The 22,545-nt window shown below is 37.5% G+C and overlaps 1 protein-coding gene across 3 annotated transcripts in view; it reads right to left on the bottom strand.

Moving 5' to 3' along the window:
- Nucleotides 1-4,841: 4,841 nt before the first annotated feature.
- LOC134806788 (uncharacterized) overlaps nt 4,842-22,545 on the bottom strand; it is a 53,602-nt gene continuing 35,898 nt past the window's right edge. The window contains exons 8-13 of one of the 3 annotated variants that reach the window (XR_010146556.1): nt 21,707-22,199; nt 20,886-21,083; nt 7,273-7,590; nt 6,337-6,858; nt 6,027-6,257; nt 4,842-5,613 (exon numbers count right to left, since the gene is read on the bottom strand). Coding sequence is in view for 2 of the 3 variants with exons in the window: in XM_063780140.1 (XP_063636210.1) it covers nt 6,105-6,257; nt 6,337-6,858; nt 7,273-7,590; nt 20,886-21,083; nt 21,707-22,199 (1,684 nt within the window). In the remaining variant the exon portion in view is untranslated. Of the gene's footprint in view, nt 5,614-5,841; nt 6,258-6,336; nt 6,859-7,272; nt 7,591-20,885; nt 21,084-21,706; nt 22,200-22,545 lie in introns of those variants that run through there. The other 2 variants (XM_063780141.1, XM_063780140.1) reach the window with 2 other exon arrangements.

Raw genomic sequence — 22,545 nt, 5'->3', positions numbered from 1 at the left:
GCAGTAGCCCTAAAATTCTATCTCACCCCCTTTCATCCCTTCTCTCCCAATTCATAACCCAACTCTCCCCGCGAACCCTACTCACCCCATTTTACTGTACTACCTGTTAGGGTGCGCCAAAGTTCATATAAAATTGCAAATTCGATTATTGAAACTCCGAAAATGTATCTCATACAATTTTACATCCTAATGATCATTATACATTTTCATTTTAAACAATACTCATTGGAACTTCGAATTTATTATATTCATAATGTCATTCTACATAAATATCTCTATTACTAAAATTTATGCATATATTATTACTTGACATATGTATTTAATTTTATTTATAGCAGCATGCACCTGCAATAGTAAATTCTAAATAAGAAAAAAAAGACAAAAATAAACAGAAAAGTAGGTTAAGTCAGGTTAAAATCCTGCCAGAAAGGTGGTTTAGGTTAGGTTAGAACTGCGACCGTCACAGAACCGAAATGCTGCCAGAAAGGTGGGTTAGGTTAGGTTAGAACTGAGACCCTCACATAACCGAAATGCTGCCAGAAAGGTGGGTTGGATTAGGTTAGAACTGCGACCCTCACAGAACCGAAATGCTGCCAGAAAGGTGGGTTAGGTTAGGTTAGAACTGCGACCCTCACAGAACCGAAATGCTGCCAGAAAGGTGGGTTAGGTTAGGTTAGAACTGCGACCCTCACAGAACCGAAATGCTGCCAGAAAGGTGGGTTAGATTAGGTTAGAACTGTGACCCTCACAGAACCGAAATGCTGCCAGACAGATGGGTTAGGTTAGAACTGCGACCCTCACAGAACCGAAATACTGCCAGAAAGGTGGGTTAGGTTAGGTTAGAACTGCGACCCTCACAGAACCGAAATGCTGCCAGAATGGTGGATTAGGTTAGGTTAGAACTGCGACCCTCACAGAACCGAAATGCTGCCAGAAAGGTGGGTTAGGTTAGAACTGCGAACCTCACAGAACCGAAATCCTGTGACCCTCACAGTGAGCGAGCGTAGCGAAATCAAATGCTCCCGCCTTAGTCTTCGACAAATTCTTACAAATAACAGTATGGGCACAGGTACATTCTCAGTGACAACATTATGAGTAAAAAAAACGGAATATGTATAGATATGAGCGCCGCGCCGGCGCGCCGCCGCCGCCGCCGGCAAAATTTTGGCGCCGCCACCGCCGACGCTGCGCTATCGGCGTGGCATCGGCGTGACCTTGTTAGATACTACTACTTTCAGAATTAGATAATGTATATTTTGTCCAGTTTAGATCTTTAACTGCGCCACTCTGAATAGTTTATAGGCATTCAAAAGGTATTTTAGGTACATATAACTCAAAAATATCAATGGTACTTAAATGCAAACTTTTCTGTGGTAAATTTTGGCTCAAGGCCGCCGACCCCGTCTTTGCAGAGTTCAGTCGTCAGCCTGGCTCACACTTTGCGTTCTATTCTAAGCTGTCTGCTTGCCTGCACCTCGGCCTATGGCCTCGCATGAGGAGGCGTAGGAATCGAGTCAGCACAAAAGACTGGATAAAAGGCCTCACCAAGATTAAGACCATCTCAGATGCCGCGGCATTGCTGTTTATCTACAGTTTATTATGCGATATGAATGCATTTTTCATGCAAGTATTCGATATATAATCCTTGAGATTAAAAAATGCACTTATTTTGTAGCGTGATTATGGCAAAAAACATGATTTTTCGGTAAAATTTTGGTTTGAATTGCTATTGTAAAAATTTTCTTTAAACCTAAAAGTGTTTCAAGCTCACGCCGCCGATTCGCCGCCGCCGCCGACGGATTTTGAGCGGCGCGCCGCCGCCGGCCGCTCATATCTTATTGTATCGTTATGAATAATCTAGGTAGTAGTACAAAAAACGATAAAAAAAATATAGTTATAAGAAACAATATTCGGAGAAATGATGATTATGACTACAAAGCGGTATTATTAGAAATATTCGAATAATAAATTGTATATGAGCCAATATGGACCCTGTTATTAATCCTTATTGTAAAGTCACAGTAATCATTTGGTTTGTGAAAGTATTGTAGATTAGGTAGGTACCTATTTAAAACGATGGTCCAACTCTGATATCGGCATTTCGTATTTAGCAGTCCGCTAATCATAGGTACTTACATTCAAGCGGCCCTTAGTGGCCGCTATGGAGCTCAAAAGTAGTTACGCTTAGGGATTGCAAACCGGATTGATTTTCAATCCGGCCGGATCCGGCCGGATTTTGACTCCAATCCGGCCGGATCCGGCCGGACCGGATCCGGTTAGGTATAAGGATATTAAAGTTAATTAAATGACATATTTTTCAAGTTTTATGCGTTATATGAGAAACAAAGGGTATTTTTGCAAATGTATTCATAAAACAACAATTTAAAGTTAATAAGAAATAACTTTTTATCAATAAAATAAAACTAAGTATTAAAAAGTGTCACAATGTCAATCTAAATTTAAAAATAAAACTTGAAATCTAAGTCATTTATTAATTTCTGCTCAAATTTACGTTTACAATAAAATTATAAATTTGATTCGATTCCAAAGCCTGTTAATGGGATAATTATGGAATGGGAATTGGAACTCCTTGAAATGACAAGTTTTCGTAACTGTTCTTTGATGGAATTATTTGTAACGCTGACATCCATTCTAAAAACAAGATAGTTTACTTTTAACCAAAATTATATGAAATGCGCTCCAATATTATCTTGCTTTCATTTTTTATCTGTTAAAATAGTTTTATAGCCTAAATCACAAATAAGTAAATAATTCATGAATAAATATTTGACAATCTTATACAGATCGAACTACTCGTAGCCCCAAACCAAGCAAAGCTTGTACTATGGGTAATAGCTAGCTAGGTAGTACTACTAGGCGACGATGTATATACGTACCTATAGTATATTGATAAATACTTGCTTATATACATAGAAAACACCCATGACTCAGGAACAAATATCTGTGTTCATCACACAAATAAATTACCTTACCGGGATTCAAACCCAGGACCATCGGCTTCATAGACAGTGTCACTGAATGGTCACTACCCACTAGGCCAGACCGGTCGTTACAAATGCCTTCCATAACATCTCCATCCTTTGATTTTTACTTCTAAGTATATAAGTAATCGGTTGTGCCACCAACATGAAAGAAGAGGAAATCCTCTTCTGTTCTCAATCATCGTCATATTATATATCTTCTTATTTTACTAAATCTTGACATTTTCATTCATTCTTTATTCTGTTTAACTTCTTTCTCACATCCGTCGCCTTTATTTCACCTAAAACGCACAGTGGGTGCTGTGTGCGGTCTTTTTTTCTATTTTCCCGGATCCGGTCCGGACCCGGTGATTTCAACCGGATCCGGTAGCTCCTAAAAAGTGCCGGATCCGGCCGGATTACCGGATCCGCCGGACCGGATTGCAATCCCTAGTTACGCTTTTTTATTTGTAGTCTGCCTCTTTTGCACTCATGATGGGTTTCGTTTTGCACACCAATTATCTTGAAACGTAAGCGTCATTCACCGCGGGGCGGTGAAAAGAGCGTTTGAGGGAAAACCGATAGGACGCCGCCGCCCGGTCGGCCGACCTAGGTATCCATGGGCGGATGTGGTGGACGCTGATCTGCGCTAGCTCCGGGTTAAAAACTGGCGAGAAACGGCACAGGACCGGGATCAGTGGCGAGCAGTCGTGTTGGAGGCCAAGACACACTTTGGGTCGCTGCGCCAGAGGAGTAACTAAGTAAGTAAGTAAGTAAGCGTTATTCTACTTAAAGACCTGTTTGTTACCTACACTTAACACACAGGTATTATTCAGGGCCTGGTATAATGGCCTAGGGGGGCTTTTACAAGAAAAAGCCCTTTCCTTTTCACACAATTTCCGACCCATTTCGTACATACCTCGTCACAGTAACAATCAATAATTATGAAAGTAGCTTAGGGACCTCATACTATTGTCACTGTGAAAAACGAAATGGGTCGGAAATTAAATTCTTTGACTGTAGGTAGGTACCGTTTTACTGTGGTATTACTTTACTCGCTGTGTTCTTTTCAGTACGCAATGAGGACCATTTTCCTTCAGGCATGCACAATTTTTTATAGCTACTTACTAATTACCTTAGCTGATACGGAGAGCTTCGCTACGCTCGGCCAATTATGTAGTTAAGTACTTACCTATACCCACAGTCAGTCAAGTACAAATCTAGGCCACCAGAGTATTCTAAAATGACTTTATAAAAAAAAGCATACAGAATTTCTTTCTTTTTGTCACTTTATGTTTCTACGAAACTTTATCTACGTTCTTTACTGATGGTTTTTACCTTTTACCTTTATAAAGTTAACCTTTTATAGGTAAGCGTGTTGTGAACTATACATATCATATTATAAGTAACTTGATATAAGAATTCATCATATACAGGGTGACTTCAAATTGGTAATACAAAATACTTGATTGGGACTCAGTTAATGCCCAATTGTATACTACAGTAACTCCGGTGTTAACATTAGCTGTATTTAATATTAAATACTGTGACAGGTGATTGATAACCAAAGAGGAAAGTGTTCTTTTGAAATTATTTGACCTTCTTTGTTAATCATTATGTTAGGATAACCATGTGAAGCCTAAAAAAATGGGATGAATAAAAAAATAATAAAAAATACTTTTGATTATTTTAAAAGCAAAAGACTTAATTGAGGGGCTTAATTAAGGGAAGATGTATGTAAAACATTGATTTTGTATTACCAATTTGAAGTCATCCTGTTTATGTAGAGCACTAGTTATGGTAAAGAAAAACACTCCATGTTCATAAATATTCAATTTAATATCTACGATTATGACTTAGGTAGTTCGTAAAATTAGACAGTAAATTCGCACTAAAACATTTGACGATTATTTAAACTAGACAAGTAGACACACATACTTAGGTACACCTCTACTAAGCTGGACATATATTTTAAATAAACATTTCACAATTAAAAAGTAGGTAGGTATAGTAGTGTCTTACATATTATACCAAAGACCGACCTAAAGTTACCTACTTTACATACAAATACATTACATACTTTACATGAGCAAATTTTTTTATCAATAGAAAAGAAAATTCTTAGGAACCTAAATTAAAAAGTTACACAATGATATAGGTGCCTGTCTAGCGCTCGATATGAAAAGTGACAAGTTAGCGAGTGTTTCGAAAAATGTAATCTAGGCGTTGCGAGGGTTTCAAGGCAACAACTTTGCCCCTTGTAAAACAAATAGCTATACATATAACATTGACTGAACCTAGTCTGTATCCATACAGTTTTAGATTGACTTCAAACTATTGTGAGAATAACTTTGGCAATGCACTGTTCAGTGTCTATGCATATTCTAAAGCAGCAATAAATTAAATTAACTTGATTTATTAAATACGCTTTTTTAAAACAGTTAATGGCAATTTCATCTTCGAAACTTTTGAATTATTAAGTTAGTATTAAAACATATTATTTTATTTACAAATATTAAGACAATTATACATACTTTTCTGTATTAAAAATTATGTGACATAATACACACAAATTAAACTAATTGTAAAATCACAAATAACAGTGATCTTCAAATCATCGACCTGCGTTGGCCTGTAACAAAAAATAATAAATAAATTAAGTTATGCACGTATCCTTCCTTGCAGACTAACTTGTATTTATTTTAGTAAACTAACATTCCTCTAGCACCACCACCTGAAAATACCTGCCTATAGTCTGACAAAAAAAGAGTAGAAATTAAAAACTGGCAGTATTGTAGTGTCGTCCCGTTCTCATAGATTGATTTGAAAGGGACGACACTGCAGTTTTGCCACTATTTAATTTCTACTCTTTTTTGTCAGACTGTACCTACAAAGATTAGAAATTTCACACCACTCTATAGTGTTTCTTTTTGAATTTCACTCGTGCATATCGAAATTGATTGTGCTCGTGATATTGATAGGTATAGATGAAGACTTGTGTTAAATAGGACTTAGTTGTTAGGTATAAGATTGAGTCATTCTTACATATAAATAAATCACCATTGTGTAAAAGACAATGGATAATGACGCAAGAACAAAATTTGAAGATATTTGTAACGCCTCTCAATGCTTTACTTTTGATACTTTGGGTATTGTTATGCTCGGTGGTAGAGGCAATAGATTGTTTCCATATCTGGCGTGAAAATTTTTGTCAATAGACCAATCACTATCTTCGTTGTTATCTACTCTCTGGATATCTGGACCTATCTGATAACCCTGAAAGAGAATCAATGTAGATTTTACTTTATTACATTTACTGGGAACGCGTCGGCTACGATTTTTATTTTGTACTTACCAATGCGTCAGTCTTTTTGCGTAAATTGGACCTAGAAAGTGTGAGCGCTAACTCGGACTGAAGTCTATTGGAAATATGTTCATCATCGTCTGCCGGCACGGGCCCATCTGGTTTGTCACCATTGAGGAACTCCAGCTTGGAAGGTTCGCGCCGGCTGTTCCCGCCTCCCGCGTACTCTCCTATCGTGACAGACACCGGCCTCAGGTGTTTCTTCATCGTAGCTGTCCCGTTCGGCGCTTTCACAAAATAATTCGATGGCGGCTTTGGTTGCACGTTAGCGGGATTCTTTAATGTATACGACTCTAGCGAGTCCAGCTCGGCCTTGTCATCTTTCACGCTCTTCAATTTAAATTGTGTCTTAAAGTCTGTCTTGTTATTGTAGTCGGGCGTCGGCGTTCGTGCCAACGAACCATTTCTTTGGTTCAAAGAGTTAACCAGATCTGTGTTAAGTGTTTTTGGATACGATTTCGATATGTCTAGTTTTTTATGTTCTCCGTTCTGTTGACCATTCACCGCTGGCATCTGAAAGGAAATTAATACAGCTTAGTTATCAAGGCCAAATTTCTCAACCGATTTATCAATTGGCCAATTAACCAAAAGCAAATTATGATGCAAAGTTTAAAATTCTTGGCGATTTGGTCTGCCAATGAAACGTTTAATTGCTGTTCAACAACAAATTCCAACAAGGAATGAACAAATCATACATTTTAATGAGGTGTATGGTAAAATATTTTAAGGATTAGCGATAGCTCTCGATTAGCGATGTTTAATTTCTGATACATTTCATAAATTTCCTTAATTGTGAAACAGTTATTTCAACGTTTGAAGGCATTGTTAAGTTTAAAGAAATGAATGGCAAATTGGCGACTCTTGAACCTGCATCTATGGCATTTGTAAAAATACTGAAACCAACCAGATATCAAGAAAGTATCTTACCGGCGGTGGTGGAGGAGGGTTGTCCGCGGCTTCTCGTTTTTGCTGCACATGCCCATTAGAATGCGGTTGTCCATTCGCGAATTCCCGCTTTTGCTGAAACCCATTGAATTCTTCGCGTTTTTGTACAATGTGCCCGTTCAAAGCTTCGCTTAATTGCCCGTTCGCTGTATCGCGTTTTTGTTGAACGTGCCCGTTGTAAGTTTCGCGTATTTGCTGCGTATTTCCGTTGGTAACTTCTCGTTTCGCCTGCTGGTGTCCGTTTGTTAATATTTCCGATTGAGCTTCTATCTTCCTCAGCGGTAGCGTTTGCTGGCGATCCTAAGTATAAATGCAAATTGAGTATAAAAGTGTTTAAATAACCAAGTACTTATATGTTAGTTAGATACTAGGTTTTCCGAAATGACGCAGAGTACATTAACGTGCAAATATAGAAAAGGGGAGGAAAATTATAATATTTCTAATAATGGAATAGAGTCTAAAACTAGCCCTGCAGATTTTAGTATACGTAGGTATGCATACTTTAATAAAGTATTAGTCGTAAATACTATTTTGTTTGCTAATGCTCAGATAAATGTACCTATCATACTTATGATAGTTATGAATTTATGATGCATAACCTCGACTGTAGGTACCTAGGTTTCATTATTCGCATTCATGCAACCAGCTACCTGAGTAAAAAGTAATTCTACTGAGAATACGTGCTGCAGCACGGAGAAAACCTCTATTATACGTAATAAAACTAGTTAGCAAAAACGGAAGTCTCTCTTTTGAAATCAATCTTACCTATAGGTATCGAAGCGGAGATTAAAGATAAAAATAGGTACATATATTTCTTCAATATGTATTGACTGTCTTTTACATTTTAGCTGAAAATAAGTACTTGGGTGCTTTTTTGTCTGAAAATTTTAGGTTAAACCCATCATTTAGTTTAACTACGAGCATGACTTACGGATCTATTTTAGTTTTGAGATTGATAAGTTCGACAAATACGTACCTAAATGATTAATTTTAAATTTTAATACTAGCATGTACCTATACCTAACACAATCGTCTAAAATTCCAAAGGTATTTAAAATAATCGGTGTTGAAAATAAAATGTGTTACGTTCGGTAGCAACGTGCGTTGTGCGTTTAATCGCCGCGCCGGCGCCGTGGCTTGAACCCTCGCATCGCAAAGCTCAAGATTCCACTTTTCGAATCTTGGAATCTTTCGCTTGCTCGAGTATAAATAGCACGAGGAGTTAAACACCATCTTTGCCGCCTTGTAAAACAAACACAAAACAAATAACTTAATTGTTTGTTTACGCGATTCACATCCACATAAAACAATATCTCGTACCTATCGCATTAAACAGGAAAAAAATGCATTCTTTATAACCTTGGGGGAATTCATCAACATATCATTCATATCATACCTACATCGAGTTGTGTATTTAAAACCCACAAAAACCTTAGAAGCTCCTTCTTGGAAATTATTAAACCAAGCGTGAAGTGAAACGCGTATGGTAGGGTAAATAAATCAAAGAGTAGGTGAATATTAATTTGAGTCACAAAGTTGACGCGGAATGTGAATGAAATAATAGTTTTTAACGATACAAGTGCGAAAAATAGGAAATTCGCAAGGACTTTTAAAACACGACCGAAGGAAGTGTTTTAAATCGATACGGGTTACCTTTTTGCACGTGTATCGTACGAGTACAAAGTTATACACTGCCCTATGGATTAGATGTGTCAGTGTCAAAAGTGACGTTTTTGTTTTAAGAAACGTCACATCATCTAATCCATATCGTTTCTAGATCTATTAATTGACGTATCTTAAAGTTCAAATCGGGCCGATAATAGGTACCGACGTATTATTATGGCCCTTTAAATTTTCGACGTAGTTACGTAATGTGCTTATTATAGCACAGGGTGTCGTATTGGAGCACCAGATGTACTGTTATAGTAGTTTATGTGACTGCTACATAATGCCTAATCATGTACAGTTACATACACTGCTTTATCTACACACATACTATAAACTTTACTTTCTATGATATAGTCACTATCCTCATATTACAGCCGACATTGGGGCACTTTGCTCTCTGGCGGAACTCGTGGATATGAGATGGCGTCTCCGAAATATCTTTATCGCAGATTTTACACGAAACTTTTGTTATAGTTACTTTAAAAACTACAAAACAAATTATTTTTTACTTACAAACTAATTAAAATATAAACTGTAGAGTCTGGCTAGCCAAATATTGTTGACAGATATTTCCTTGTTGTATCACCAATTGTCAATGATTAAAAAAAAAGTTTAAATTCAGTTGTCAATTTATGTATTTCATTCAAGTTGTTTGCGGTTTATAAGGGGTTTATTTTAAATAACTATACCGAGTGAGGTCCGCAAACTATTATATTTAAGCTCGTAAACAATTACGGCGATGTGCGAAGTCGACGTGAAGCGTGGTATAACGAAAAACTGCAATGTTTACAATTGTCGTAAACAATTTAGTAGGTTGGTGCTCGATATATTTTGATACTTTAAGTACTAGTTCTAACATTTGCCTATAACTTTGCTTAAGTACGTGAATTTATTAATACCGGAATCTCATAAACAGGACAAGTGTGTAAAGAAATGGATACACTGGAAGTTCTGGAAAATATCAATAAAATCAAAACATTGGAACGTAAACATGTGTGTTTGTCGTTGACTGTACTTTACATAGTGGTAGAAATTATGTGCGCTGACTTGGAGTGTACGTCAATGTATATTTAATTTATTTCCTTAGGTACCGTACGTGTGCCTGTGCACAGAAAATCAAAAATATTTTCTAGTATCAAAACTATAGTTCCTACTACACAAAGTGTGACCAGCCCAAGATTTTTGGAATTTCCCGCCAAAACTTTGTGTAATATTTCAGTAACCAGACTCTACGTCAAATGGCGGCAAATGAAAACTTTTTTCACGCACGTCACGCATCCGTAGTTTTTTTTTAAATTTAGAGACAAACTAGAGTCGGGGTCGATTACCATATCGTCCGATACCAACTTACGTGCGAGATTTGCAATTGTCATTTGATTTCGAATAAAACGTCATCTCGACTGATATTAGAATAGGGGCACAGACCAACCCCTATAGACCGAGCTTATAGGACGACTCGCGGTCACCGCCCGTATGGTGTATAGGTCAAATATACGATTGTTCGCGCGCCGCTCCGATCAGTTGCGCCCAAGGTTACGACCTGTTAGCAGTGTGCACGAGTCTATGAAAATAAATCGTAAACTATTGAATTCATTGGGAAATCATGGGATATTGCAGCGTAAAATGGTGTGGCAAGTCATCTAAGACATCTACTTACGAAACAGATGGAATAACATCCCACAGGAAAGTCAAATTCATTATTTCATTGAATAATGTTTCTTGTCCGCGGGGTTCATTTTATACTGGTCAGTAAGCAGAGGCGAAGTATGTCCGTCCCTTTTCGTCAACTTGAAAATGCAATGCGCTATCCCTTTCCCTTTCGACTAGTGATGTGACGATGATGGTTTTTCAGTTGCGGAAACTTCGTGCTTCGTCATACCGTATTGTACCATTTTAGACATAATATATATAGATGGTCAAGCAAATCTTGTCAGTAGAAAAAGGCGCGAAATTCAAATTTTCTATGAGACGCTATCCCTTCGCGCCTACATTTTTCAAATTTGCCGCCTTTTTCTACTGACAAGATCTGCTTGACCAAGTATTGTGTAAGTTTTTTAGAATCCTCTAGGCCAGCGGAGCAGTTAGGCCGCATGTCACGAGATGGACCTGATGATGAACTTCAAAGAAGTGCGAGGGAACTCGGTGTTGGTTTGTGATAGACATATGTTGTATGGGTTTTTTAGAATCCTCTAGGTGAGCAGTTAGGTCTCATGTCACGAGATGGACCTGATGATGAACTCCAAAGAAGTGCGAGGGAACTCGGTGTTGGTTTGTGATAGACATATGTTGTATGGGTTTTTTAGAATCCTCTAGGTGAGCAGTTAGGTCTCATGTCACGATATGGACCTGATGATGAACTTCAAAGAAGTGCGAGGGAACTCGGTGTTGGTTTGTGATAGACATATGTTGTATGGGTTTTTTAGAATCCTCTAGGTGAGCAGTTAGGTCTCATGTCACGAGATGGACCTGATGATGAACTTCAAAGAAGTGCGAGAGAACTCGGAGTTGATTTGTAATAGGCATATGTTATTGGTCCATTTGAATATGTTTTCAATACAACCTTCTATATGACCTTAATAAAACGGACAAAAGAAAATAATTGTATGAGATTTTGGCGACACTTTTTTCTCGTATCGAAAGAGATTGCGATTCTGAGTGGAAATAATATAAAAATAAAAATATTATAAAAATTAAAATTCATGTTCTGGGTACTTTAAACAGAAATGCCCTAATATGTTAAGTAAACATTTCAGGTACATTGTTAGATTACTTAATGAAATATTAAATTAATCAATATAATTATTAAGTGAGTTTACTCTAAGTATACTAAATTGCAATAGCAGTACCCACTACCTGTAATGAACATGTCCCATCCCTACGCTTGCACGTGTCAGCGCGCCATGTTTGGAACGACCAATCGCAACGCCGTGAGCACCCCTCCCGCACCTCACAGTTTGGTGATTTGCGTCGGGAACAAAATGGCCAATATTAGGTTTCTAGAGGCGGTGTTCTGTGAATAGGGGTCAAATCAAATTGCTTTTTTTTAGAGATGTTCGAAATTTAAATGCATTACCAAATCGATTTTGATATAGTAATAAAGCTATATATTACAACATTTTCACAGATAAGAAATTTGCTGTAACAAAACAGTTTATCGTAATGTGGGCCATTATTTACGGATTTTGAAGGCATCATAGAGGGTTTATGATATGTGTGTAGATAAAAATGTTTACAGTTCAGGACAAATCTCGTGCCAGCTAATTTCCATGAAAATATGTATGAAATTTATAGTGACACTCCACACTTTGTCCTATTAAAATCGGTAGGTATAGACACTACGACAGGCTAGGCCCCCTCGCCCCCTGGTATGGCAACAAGCTAATAATTAAAAATTTTAAAACACTGACTGTTTACAAACGATCTCAAAATGATGATGTCACATAGCCTAAAGTAGGTATGTCACTAGGGATGACGTAAGGATGCTAACGAGAAGAGTTACGAGTACCTATGTAAGTTAGGAGTTGGAATAAAGAAACTTATATATTTACATATACACAAACAAAAAGTCATTACACTCCTTATTTTTGGACAGTCGTAGTCGTGTAAAAAACGTCGTCGCCGACATTGAACTTTGGTTACACGCGGTCGCGTCATCGAATGGAAATTATATTTTCAGAATTGTGTAGGTAATAGTAAAAATCTGTATAATCTGTATAATTATGTGTAAGTACCTATAACAATTAATAATGAATGTATTAAAAGTTATCATACTTATCATCCTACTCCTAGCATTTAACTTTTTAGCCAGATGTGTTTTTGCGAAATTATGGCATATACTTATAGGTATACTGTATACTTTAATACCTAATCACGTATTTTAAAGTGTCTACCACTAGGGGTATAATTACCTACAGGTAACTTCATGTATTTTTCGGTAGGAACAGTTACCTGCAATAATCGTTACACAACGAAGGCCGCAAAATTATCTGAATCTGACACGATCTTATATGTAGAGCCATAAGAGCGTGTCACATATTTTTGCGGCCTACCGGTAGATACAGTCAACAACAGCATCGATAGTAGTATATGAAATTAAGCGTCAAAAGTATTTACCATAAAGCCCCTGCTACACGATCGCCGACAAGCCTTCTAACCGTCTGACCTTGGTCTGTCCTTGGTCAGTTTTGGTCAAATTTTGTTGGAAACAACTGTCTACTCGGTCCGGGACGGACCAAGGCCACGCGGTCTGAAGGCTTGTCGGCGACCGTGTAGCAGGGGCTTAAGGCACCTTTACCCGTGAAACTTCACACCTCTATTTGGAAAACAATTTAAAGATAGCGAAACGCTCGACTCTTCTCTTTCCGCACAGACTATTGATAGGGCTGTACCTCCTAAGTACCTATAGGTATGTATCGGTTTATATCAACAATTCCATTATAGGTACCTACTGTGTTGTTATTATCAAATGTCCAAACCATCGCTGATAAAACATCTTATTTTGAGATTTTTCTTTGAAGTTTTCTGTATTGTAGTAGCTATCTGTGCGATACGCCAGGCATTGAACATTTTTTGATATAACATGCATATACAAGTTATAAAACTAAAACAATACTTAATCAAAATTGTTTACTACTTTGGTACTTAGTTATTTACTGCTACAGGTACCAACAGATTTATTTAAGTATGCTTTAGTAAAAATATTTCTCCGTACCGATAATAACGATTTTGATTAGATACGATCTAATTTATACAGATATGGGTTAGGCGCGGCGATGTATCATCGGCAAAATCATATCTTGGACAATTTTTATGGCTAGGTAGTGATTTTGTCTAGATACCTAATGGTGTGTCACTTTGTCACGATACTCGTACTCTTTATGTTAGTCTAATAACACTATTATCAGGTATTGTTTCGCTCTAGTTACCTACAACAGGAGCACTAAGTACTTAACTACTTACTTCATAGCATTGAATGACGACGAGCGGCTTAGATTTATTATTTTTCATGTTGAAACCAACACTTCCAATGTTTACTATGAAGTCAGACCATGGCAAATAGTTTTCGAACGGTCGAATTTCAAACGATGCACTTTACGCGGTACGCATTAACTTCTCGGAATGCATTCGAACTAATCCGTTTGGTATGGTTAAAAACGGTAAATAAATTTATATGATTGCGTGAAGGTTGAAGTAGTTTTCCGATAGTTTTTCGCGAGTTGTGCTATGTGCGGGCGGTGGAGTGCGGTGAGCGCGAGCGACTGCCGTCAAGTACACAGCAACAGCACGGCTCTGGCTGCGGGCGCTTCGGTCTCGGTCTTGTTGTTATCAGTGCAAAGCGGAATCAATGCGAAATCTCGGCGCTCGATATTACGAACCGATAAATCGTTGATAATTAGAGTTAGACCAAAACAAGCCTGCAACGATTTTGATAGCACACGTCAAACTTCTATTATGAAATTATGACGTATAAATAACACTTGCACTGCTTGTGCTATCAAAATCGTTGCAGACTTCTCTTGGTTAATCTTTATCCACCTTAACTTAATGCGACAGATAACGTCAACGAGCTAGCTTGATGATGACAATGATGACTATTCATACATTGAACATGTCGCCTGTGTAACAGTCAACCACGTTTGGTTGAAACAGAATCAAGGTTGGTCAAAATGCTCAAGATAAATCAATATCTAATATTTTTCAAAGGAGCCGCGAGTATCTCATCCGTAGCATAGGAATAGGAGAGCTCTTTAAAGAAATCAAACAGCCACATTCATTTTTTTGAGTTTCCTACAAACAGTAAGGTACGACATCATCATCATCATCATCATAATTTCAGCCTATATACGTCCCACTGCTGGGGACAGTCCTCCTCTCATGCGCGAGAGGGCTTAGGCTATAGTCCCCACGCTAGCCCAATGCGGATTGGGGACTTCACATACACCTTTGAATTTCTTCGCAGATGTATGCAGGTTTCCTCACGATGTTTTTCTTCACCGAAAAGCTAGTGGTAAATATCAAATGATATTTCGTAGGTACATAAGTAGGTACAACATATGGCAATGCAATGTTATTATTATTTATTTATCGTATGGCATTATACGCAATGTTAAAATTGTACTTCGCTACATTAATCATTTTATCGGTCACTATGATAATTAAGGAGTGTCTTTTCAAAAGGACTTATTTTCTATTTGTGTGCTGTAGTACTCCTAGACAGGGCCCGGAACCGGTATTGAAATACCTGTTAATATCGTTCCAAAACCGTTATATTATTTTGTTCGTTAAAAAGCTGGTTTATTGATGGAACGCGAACTAAAAAACAACGGGTTGCACTCCGGGAGTGCCGGCAGGAGTGAAAACTCAACTTTGTCACCATGCCTGTCACGTTCTAACAAGTATGTAAGTGCGAAAGTGACGGGCATAGTGATAGTCGATAAAAATGGAACCATGCTGAGCCCGCAGGTCACGTGTCCGTCTTACGTCTTACGAATCTTGCGGTCACGTGACCTGTCGCGAGTTTAATATTTTTTCCCCATCACAAGAAGTGCACAGCGCCGCTAAAGAAGTTTTCACTTCAAAAATTACGTTCTCTCTCCTAACCGGTAAGAAGAGGGAACGGAACTTTATGGTTCGCAGGACATAATATAATACCGGTTACTCTTGGCTTTCGGAGACTCTCGGTTAAACTCGTTGTCATACGTGAAAGAGATAGTAATACTTACTCGTTCTATCTCGCTTCGATATTTTCAATTTAACCGGTTAATTTCGTTCCACAAAAACGGAAGGCGAACGAATTAGGCATAAATCAGTATCTTAATAAAACGGTTCTTTAACCGGTAACCGCAAACGGAAACGAAATCCATTTCGTTCCCGAGTGAATGAACGAAACCGGTTTGAAAAATAAAACGGTTTCTGAGCCCTGCTCCTAGATATTACCATGAACCTACACCAGAGACCGTTATTATGGTGGGTTTATTATCAATTTCTACAAGTAGGCAAGTACCTACTCGTTTACTTTAAGGTCAAGAATTGCTGCACCCTCGGTGCCATTGCATTCTGTACATCAAGGCACTAGAATGACACTTAACCAGTTGGGTTACCCACTTAGAATAAGCAGGAAAACCACCGTTACAGGTAAAGTCATCAGATGAATATCGACGATTAACCGACCACAAACTGGTATCTCACTACATTATTCACTCTTAAATCGGTCTTGTACTCATGTTATTTAGGTCGAGATTTCAAGCGTACACGTTGAGCGTCATACGAACTTGCGGAAGTTATGTCGGGATATAGCATATTGTAGCAGCGATTGCGATCTAAACCGCGAATAGCAGAGTGATCTAACTGTTTCGTTATTGTAATTAAAATTCTTTATCAATCCCGGCTTACGCGGCGCAGGTAATTAGAAAAGTCCCCGCCGCTTGAGATCCAACAGTACAAAAGCTATTGTCATTTTTATCAAGATTTCGGATGCTTTTGTAACTGACGTATTTGCCTGTTGCCACGAAGCTTAGTGAACACGACGTGAAATCTCAATGTAGGTAGGTACAGTACCTACAACTAAATAATATAGAAAATTAACTAGCAAAAATATAGATCTGACTCCATCAATATTTGAGGAGTTCCCTCAATTCCTCATGGAACCCATCATCAGAACTGGACCTTGACAGAAATGTTTCTTAAAAACCTTATTTACTTAACAAACCTGAACTAAGAAGACAAACGAAAGACGGAGATATGGAGTAACAAACATTAAAGAAAACATACAACCGAATTGATAACCTCCTCTTTTTGAGACTTGGAAGTCGGTTAAAAACGATTTCCAGCTTACTGGGAATTAATTCTTCAAGAAAATCTAATTTGCTTGGTCTAAATCTCTGGAAGAATTTAATTTAATATTTTAGTACTAATTAGTAATTAAATACAAGGACATCGTTAGGTAAATCCTATCTATTTTACTAAATCCATTAAAAACTGCCTTAACTGCCACATTAAAATAAACTTGGTACCTAAGCTAATTTCACAGTAGGCTTCTGTATTGCAAATCTTCAAATTTGCTGCAACTTTTCAACGATTCAAATATAAGTGGACGAAATTAAAACCAACATAACGTTAATTAATTTAATAAGGCCGCTAATTCGCTGCCTAATAGCGTACCTTGTATGGTTACCTCACATAGCTAGAGTAGTAGCGGACCGATTAAAGGCATATTAGGCATACCGAGCTGTGAACTGGTGCTATTACGGACGAACGTGGGCTTCTTATTTTTTAAGCACGCAATTAAATAAATATGTACTAAAATTGGCTAATCCTTTGTGATGTTTTGCTCTATTAATTCGTTTTAAATATCAACAAAAGAGGAGTGCCCCATGATTTAAGATTTTAACGACGATGAGAGGATGTGTATTAATTTTATTTTTTCAATACCCCTCAGAAGTGAAGCATTAACGGGGTTAAAATCGCAAAAAAATGTGTAAAATGTACTCAAGCGATAAACTCAGAACAACAGGTATGCATGTGAGGTATGGATAGCGATTGCCGGCTTGTTTGAAGTTCCTGTTTATATTCTATAAATTTGCAATAATAGTACTAGACAAACTGAAAACGGCGAAAAATAGAGATTCTACTCGTAAAAATACGTGTGATACCTCATCTTTGGATTCGGAATGATTTATGGAAACATGTTTTCGAAGCGTCACACAAAAAATTTCTAAGTTATAGACAAAAACAACGGCCAAGTGCGAGTCGGACTCGCGCACGAAGGGTTCCATACCAACGGCAAAAAAATCACGTTTGTTGTATAGGAGCCCCACTTAAATATTTATTTGATTTTGTTTTTAGTATTTGTTATTATAGTGGCAACAGAAATATACCATCTGTAAAAATTTCAACTGACTATCACGGTTCATGAGTTACAGCCTGATGGCAGACAGACGGACGGATAGACGGACAGACGGACAGCGGAGTCTTAGTAATAGGGTCCCATTTTTACCCTTTGGGTACGGAAACCTAAAAAGACGGAAAAAAGCTGTTTCTTTATTCACCAATATCTCAAAAAGTATTAATATTTAAGAAATCTTAAACAAAAAATATTATTAAAGAGGAAATTTGCAATAAAAAGTCCCTACTTGAAGAACTATATCTCCATTATTTATACTTTTTATTCAACGCTGAACACAGCCCTCCGCGCCTTCGGGATATTACGCGCGCGGCGTGAAAAAGCGAGTACCTACGGAACAGTACATCTTATTTTAAAGGTTTTAAATATTCAATTAAAAGGAAATATGGTGTAATTTAAACATAAGTACTTATATATTTTTTATATCACCTTTTCATATATTTTTTAAATCATTTTTTATTTTTTTTATTGTTTTGGAAATTTGTAAATTAAATCTATTTTTCTTACAAACTTAGTCTATCCGATCAGGCAAGATATGGCTGAAAATTTATAACAAGTAGGCAGACAGTTACTTCGTTTGTTAAAAGAACATTCTTTTTACGTTTTAACATCTTTAATAGGTATAATTTAAATATTTATTAATAATAACAAACGAAATGAAAGAAAAAAACTAAACGTTAAAATTCAAACTAAACTATAACAAATCTTAAACTAAACTTATACAATAAAAAATGCTCCTCAGGTCACCTTCATGCGTTATGGTGAACATTATTTATATTTAATTTTATTATACCCTTGTTACGTCATACTGCCTATTTTTCACAGACTCACCTATTATTAGTTGACCTCTATTCTACAAAGGTTTGTAGATAATGTGTTCGTGTCGATCCCTACTCATCTCTATATCGTAAGTTTTACCCTTCATGTTACTAAGGCTACTAAGCCTAAGCCTATTAAGCTATCTAAAAATAAAGATAGTTTTAAGGTTCCTTAGCCAAAATGGCAAAAACGGAACCCTTGTATGTAGTTTCGTCCGTCCGTCCGCCTGTGTGTGGTTTGTCATTGTCACAGCCATTTTACTCGCAAACCATATAAGGTTGCTTTATTTCATGCATGGTGTAAAATAATTTATTTTGAATACAGTATAATACCCTATTTCAACACGATACATCCACGCGTTCCCGAGATAAATGGTCTTGACAGACAGACAGACGAATGGAAGGTCTTTTTTTTTGTCAGAGGTGGAGGTAATCCTCATTGGATACTGCCGGCCCGGTATCCGGCAGCATGCCCGACTCGGCTGCGTTGGAGATATTTCTCCCAGCCGCCTACGGACTAAACCCCTCCACCCTGTAAAGTGTTTTGTTGCCAGAAACTCGGCGCTATCGGTATACACGTTGTTTCTGGGTTGGAAGGTCTGACGGACGGACAATAAAGTGATCCTATAAGGGTTCCGTTTTTTCCTTTTGAGGTACGGAACCCTAAAAACGGAAGTGCTGCGAAGATACTTCCTGTTGTTGTTGTTTTATTGTTTTGTTTGAATGAAATTCATTCATAAAGTAGGTATGCACTTTAGCAGCTCGCTGTACACTGTACATGGTATCTGAGCACGGCTTGACCGAGGCTCGACATACTCTTGGTCGGCTGTAATTCAATGGTTATTTGTTATCATCAAGTCATTTACCTCTATATGGTATAGTCGGCCTAGGCGACTCCTCATTTACCTCTATATGGTAGTCGGCCTAGGCGTCTCCTCATTTACCTCTATATGGTAGTCGGCCTAGGCGTCTCCTCATTTACCTCTATATGGTAGTCGGCCTAGGCGTCTCCTCATTTACATGTTAAGTATGCAGCCGAGGCAACAACCTACGCTACTAACCATGTCCACAACGAATTTCGCTCATGATACTATTTTACCGAGAATGCTGATGCTGGTCGAGTAACATTTTTTACACCAAAATCCGTGATTTTACCGACTTTCCAATAACTTTATTCTTCGAGGGGGGAATATGTAGCCTTAGATTAGAATGATTTGCAATTGGAATAATGTAGCGAGAAAAAGGTTTTTATTGAAATAACTTTCTCTGTTTAAGAACTATTGAAATATTTTTAAATTAAATGTTATTTAATTTCATAGGTAGTAGGTAGGTATATATTTGAGATGAAAGAGTTTGTTTAGGTATATCAAATAAATTCCTATTACCTATATATTATGTAACACTTTATTGTACGAATAAGAAATATTTTACAGCAGATTGAACATATAATGTGTAGTACAAAGGCGGACTTATCCCTATGAGGGATCTCTTCCTGTTAACCTAAAAGAGTAATTAAAAATTATACCTAAAGTAATTAATTTACATGGTCAGGTTAAATTGTCTTCTACAATTCGCGAAAAAAAGTTCAAACCCAAACAATTATAAGATTATAAAGTATGGTAGGTAAATAACGTAGTATAAAAATGCAAGTCAAATAATGTATACACCAGAAAATCTGAATATCCTCTGAAACTACATTCAATGAAAGACATTTGTTAGAACGCAACCTCTCTTAACGAGAATCTATATAATTGAGACATTTTTTTGATCCTGGTACGACCTGCTTAAATGGAAACCTGGTAAACTGATACAAAATTGCTGGTCCCTTGAGATTTCAATTATCCAGGTTTCACTTAAGGTAAAATAAACCCGTTAGTAACATTAATTACATTGCAGACTTATCTCGGTCTAAGTCTAATCGCCTGAGATAAGTGGTAGACGCCGCGCTCGGCTCCAGTAGGTACTATCCTCTCAAAAACTTACCAAACTGTCAACATCGTTGTTCTCAGCCTTCGGTGCTTCGCCGGGGTCCTGCCCCGAGAACATCTTCCGGTGTACCTTCTTGAATTCGTCCATCAGAGCATCGTGCTGTTTCTTCTTGTCGTCGGTCGGTAACGGTAAGCTCGCCTGACTTATCTTATCTTGGTCTATATAATCGCCAGACGCCACCCTAGGCTCCAGTAGGTACTATCCTCTCAAAAACTTACCAAACTGTCAACATCGTTGTTCTCAGCCTCCACTGCTTCGCCGGGGTCCTGTCCCGAGAACATCTTCCGGTGAACCTTCTTGAACTCGTCCATCAGAGCATCATGCTGCTTCTTCTTGTCGTCGGTCGGTAACGGTAAGCTCGCCTTCTTTATAAGACTTAAAGGTAGGCTGTTGTCTGGATTCGAGTTCTTCTTGTTCTAGGTGAAAGAAAAACTAATTAGGTATTTAAAATAACTCTATTTACACCGGAATTCAGTGTGAAAAATATATCAAAAGTACCTATAAGCACCTATACGCATAAGTACTATGTTTTTTTTTTCAACTAGAAATATGAGAATAAAAGTAACGTTTTGACAAGCAACTTGCAAGTAAATACAGCAATATTTAAAGAAATATTAGCATATTTAGGTAGCTTTAAACAATAGGTACCTACTTATTAAAAAAATATTAAATATTATTTAATATTAGGTACCTACTCGCCTTTTGGGGCCTAAAAAATAAGAGTGTAAAAAATTCATTTTTATTAGCATTGTACTTTTGGAAAATCTATTATGTGTAAGACTACCACGTAAAACTGACTGGTGAAGGTTTTATTAAATTATAGTGAAATAATATGTTTTTTCGAAAAAAAAAACGAGATCTCTGATGCTAAGTCGAATCTTAAAAACTTTATATATGTATATATAGATCCAAATACATGTAAATAGATAATGGTTGGTCAGGAATACACACTAATCTTTATGATTCTTTCCGAGCACCATGTGTTGCGATAGCTTTAAACTCAGAGGTAGAATAAAATGCGTAATTTCAACATACTCACCAATTTCCTTTTCTGTATTTCTTCGGCGATAGCACTCGATAGCGTCCCACAACTAGAAATGCTTGTAGTGTCAGAGCTAAGGTCTTTCTTCATTGGAGGCGGGTAGTTGCAATGTGGTTTGCCACAAGCCGGCGCGCTCGTGTGATGCACCTCGACCACTATGGTTTTTTTGTCATTATCCCTATTCGACTGATTAGCAGAAAATGTACTTTTCCTAGGAGATTGATTTTCGTAACTACATTGTATTGTGGCACCGTCTTCAGTTAAATTAATTATAGTTCTATTTGATGGGCTGCTAATTATTTCTTTCTTATTAATATTATTTTTCCTAATGTTACTTTTATTTTCGTATGTGTGGGGATTATTTGGTATACTAGGGCAATCGTAATCAGGTTCTATGTCTGATGGTGCGTCGAAGTTGTGAATGTCCATGTTCTTCCAGTCGAAATCTAAACTATCCCATGTCCGCCGCTTCATTCGATTCATATTCAGTCTGTAACAAAGATACATTTTAAAATGAAGTATTTAGTTTTAAATTTAAAACATTTATTGTCTTGATTATGATGTTCTCTATGCACACGGGTAGGTACCTACTCGTACACACTCTTTAACCCAGAATTCTGTTTGGGTATTTCCACAATAATAGGTATTATGTTTATTTAGGGCGCGGGGGGCGGGGAAGGCTTTTGGATCAGGGTGGCTCCGGCGCTGCGGAAAAGCAACCCTTACGCCCTCGCGTGAAGAAGCACGGTCACTACACTCGGCTCCGCAGCTTCGGCTTATTTTGTGGCCTATCAGCTTCAGCGGTTCTCTCCTGAAATGTATGTTGTAAACCACCA

This window comes from Cydia splendana, chromosome 3, assembly GCF_910591565.1.
Source record: "Cydia splendana chromosome 3, ilCydSple1.2, whole genome shotgun sequence".
NCBI classification, from domain to species: Eukaryota; Metazoa; Arthropoda; class Insecta; order Lepidoptera; family Tortricidae; genus Cydia; species Cydia splendana.
This window is presented reverse-complemented; position numbering and strand designations above follow the sequence as displayed.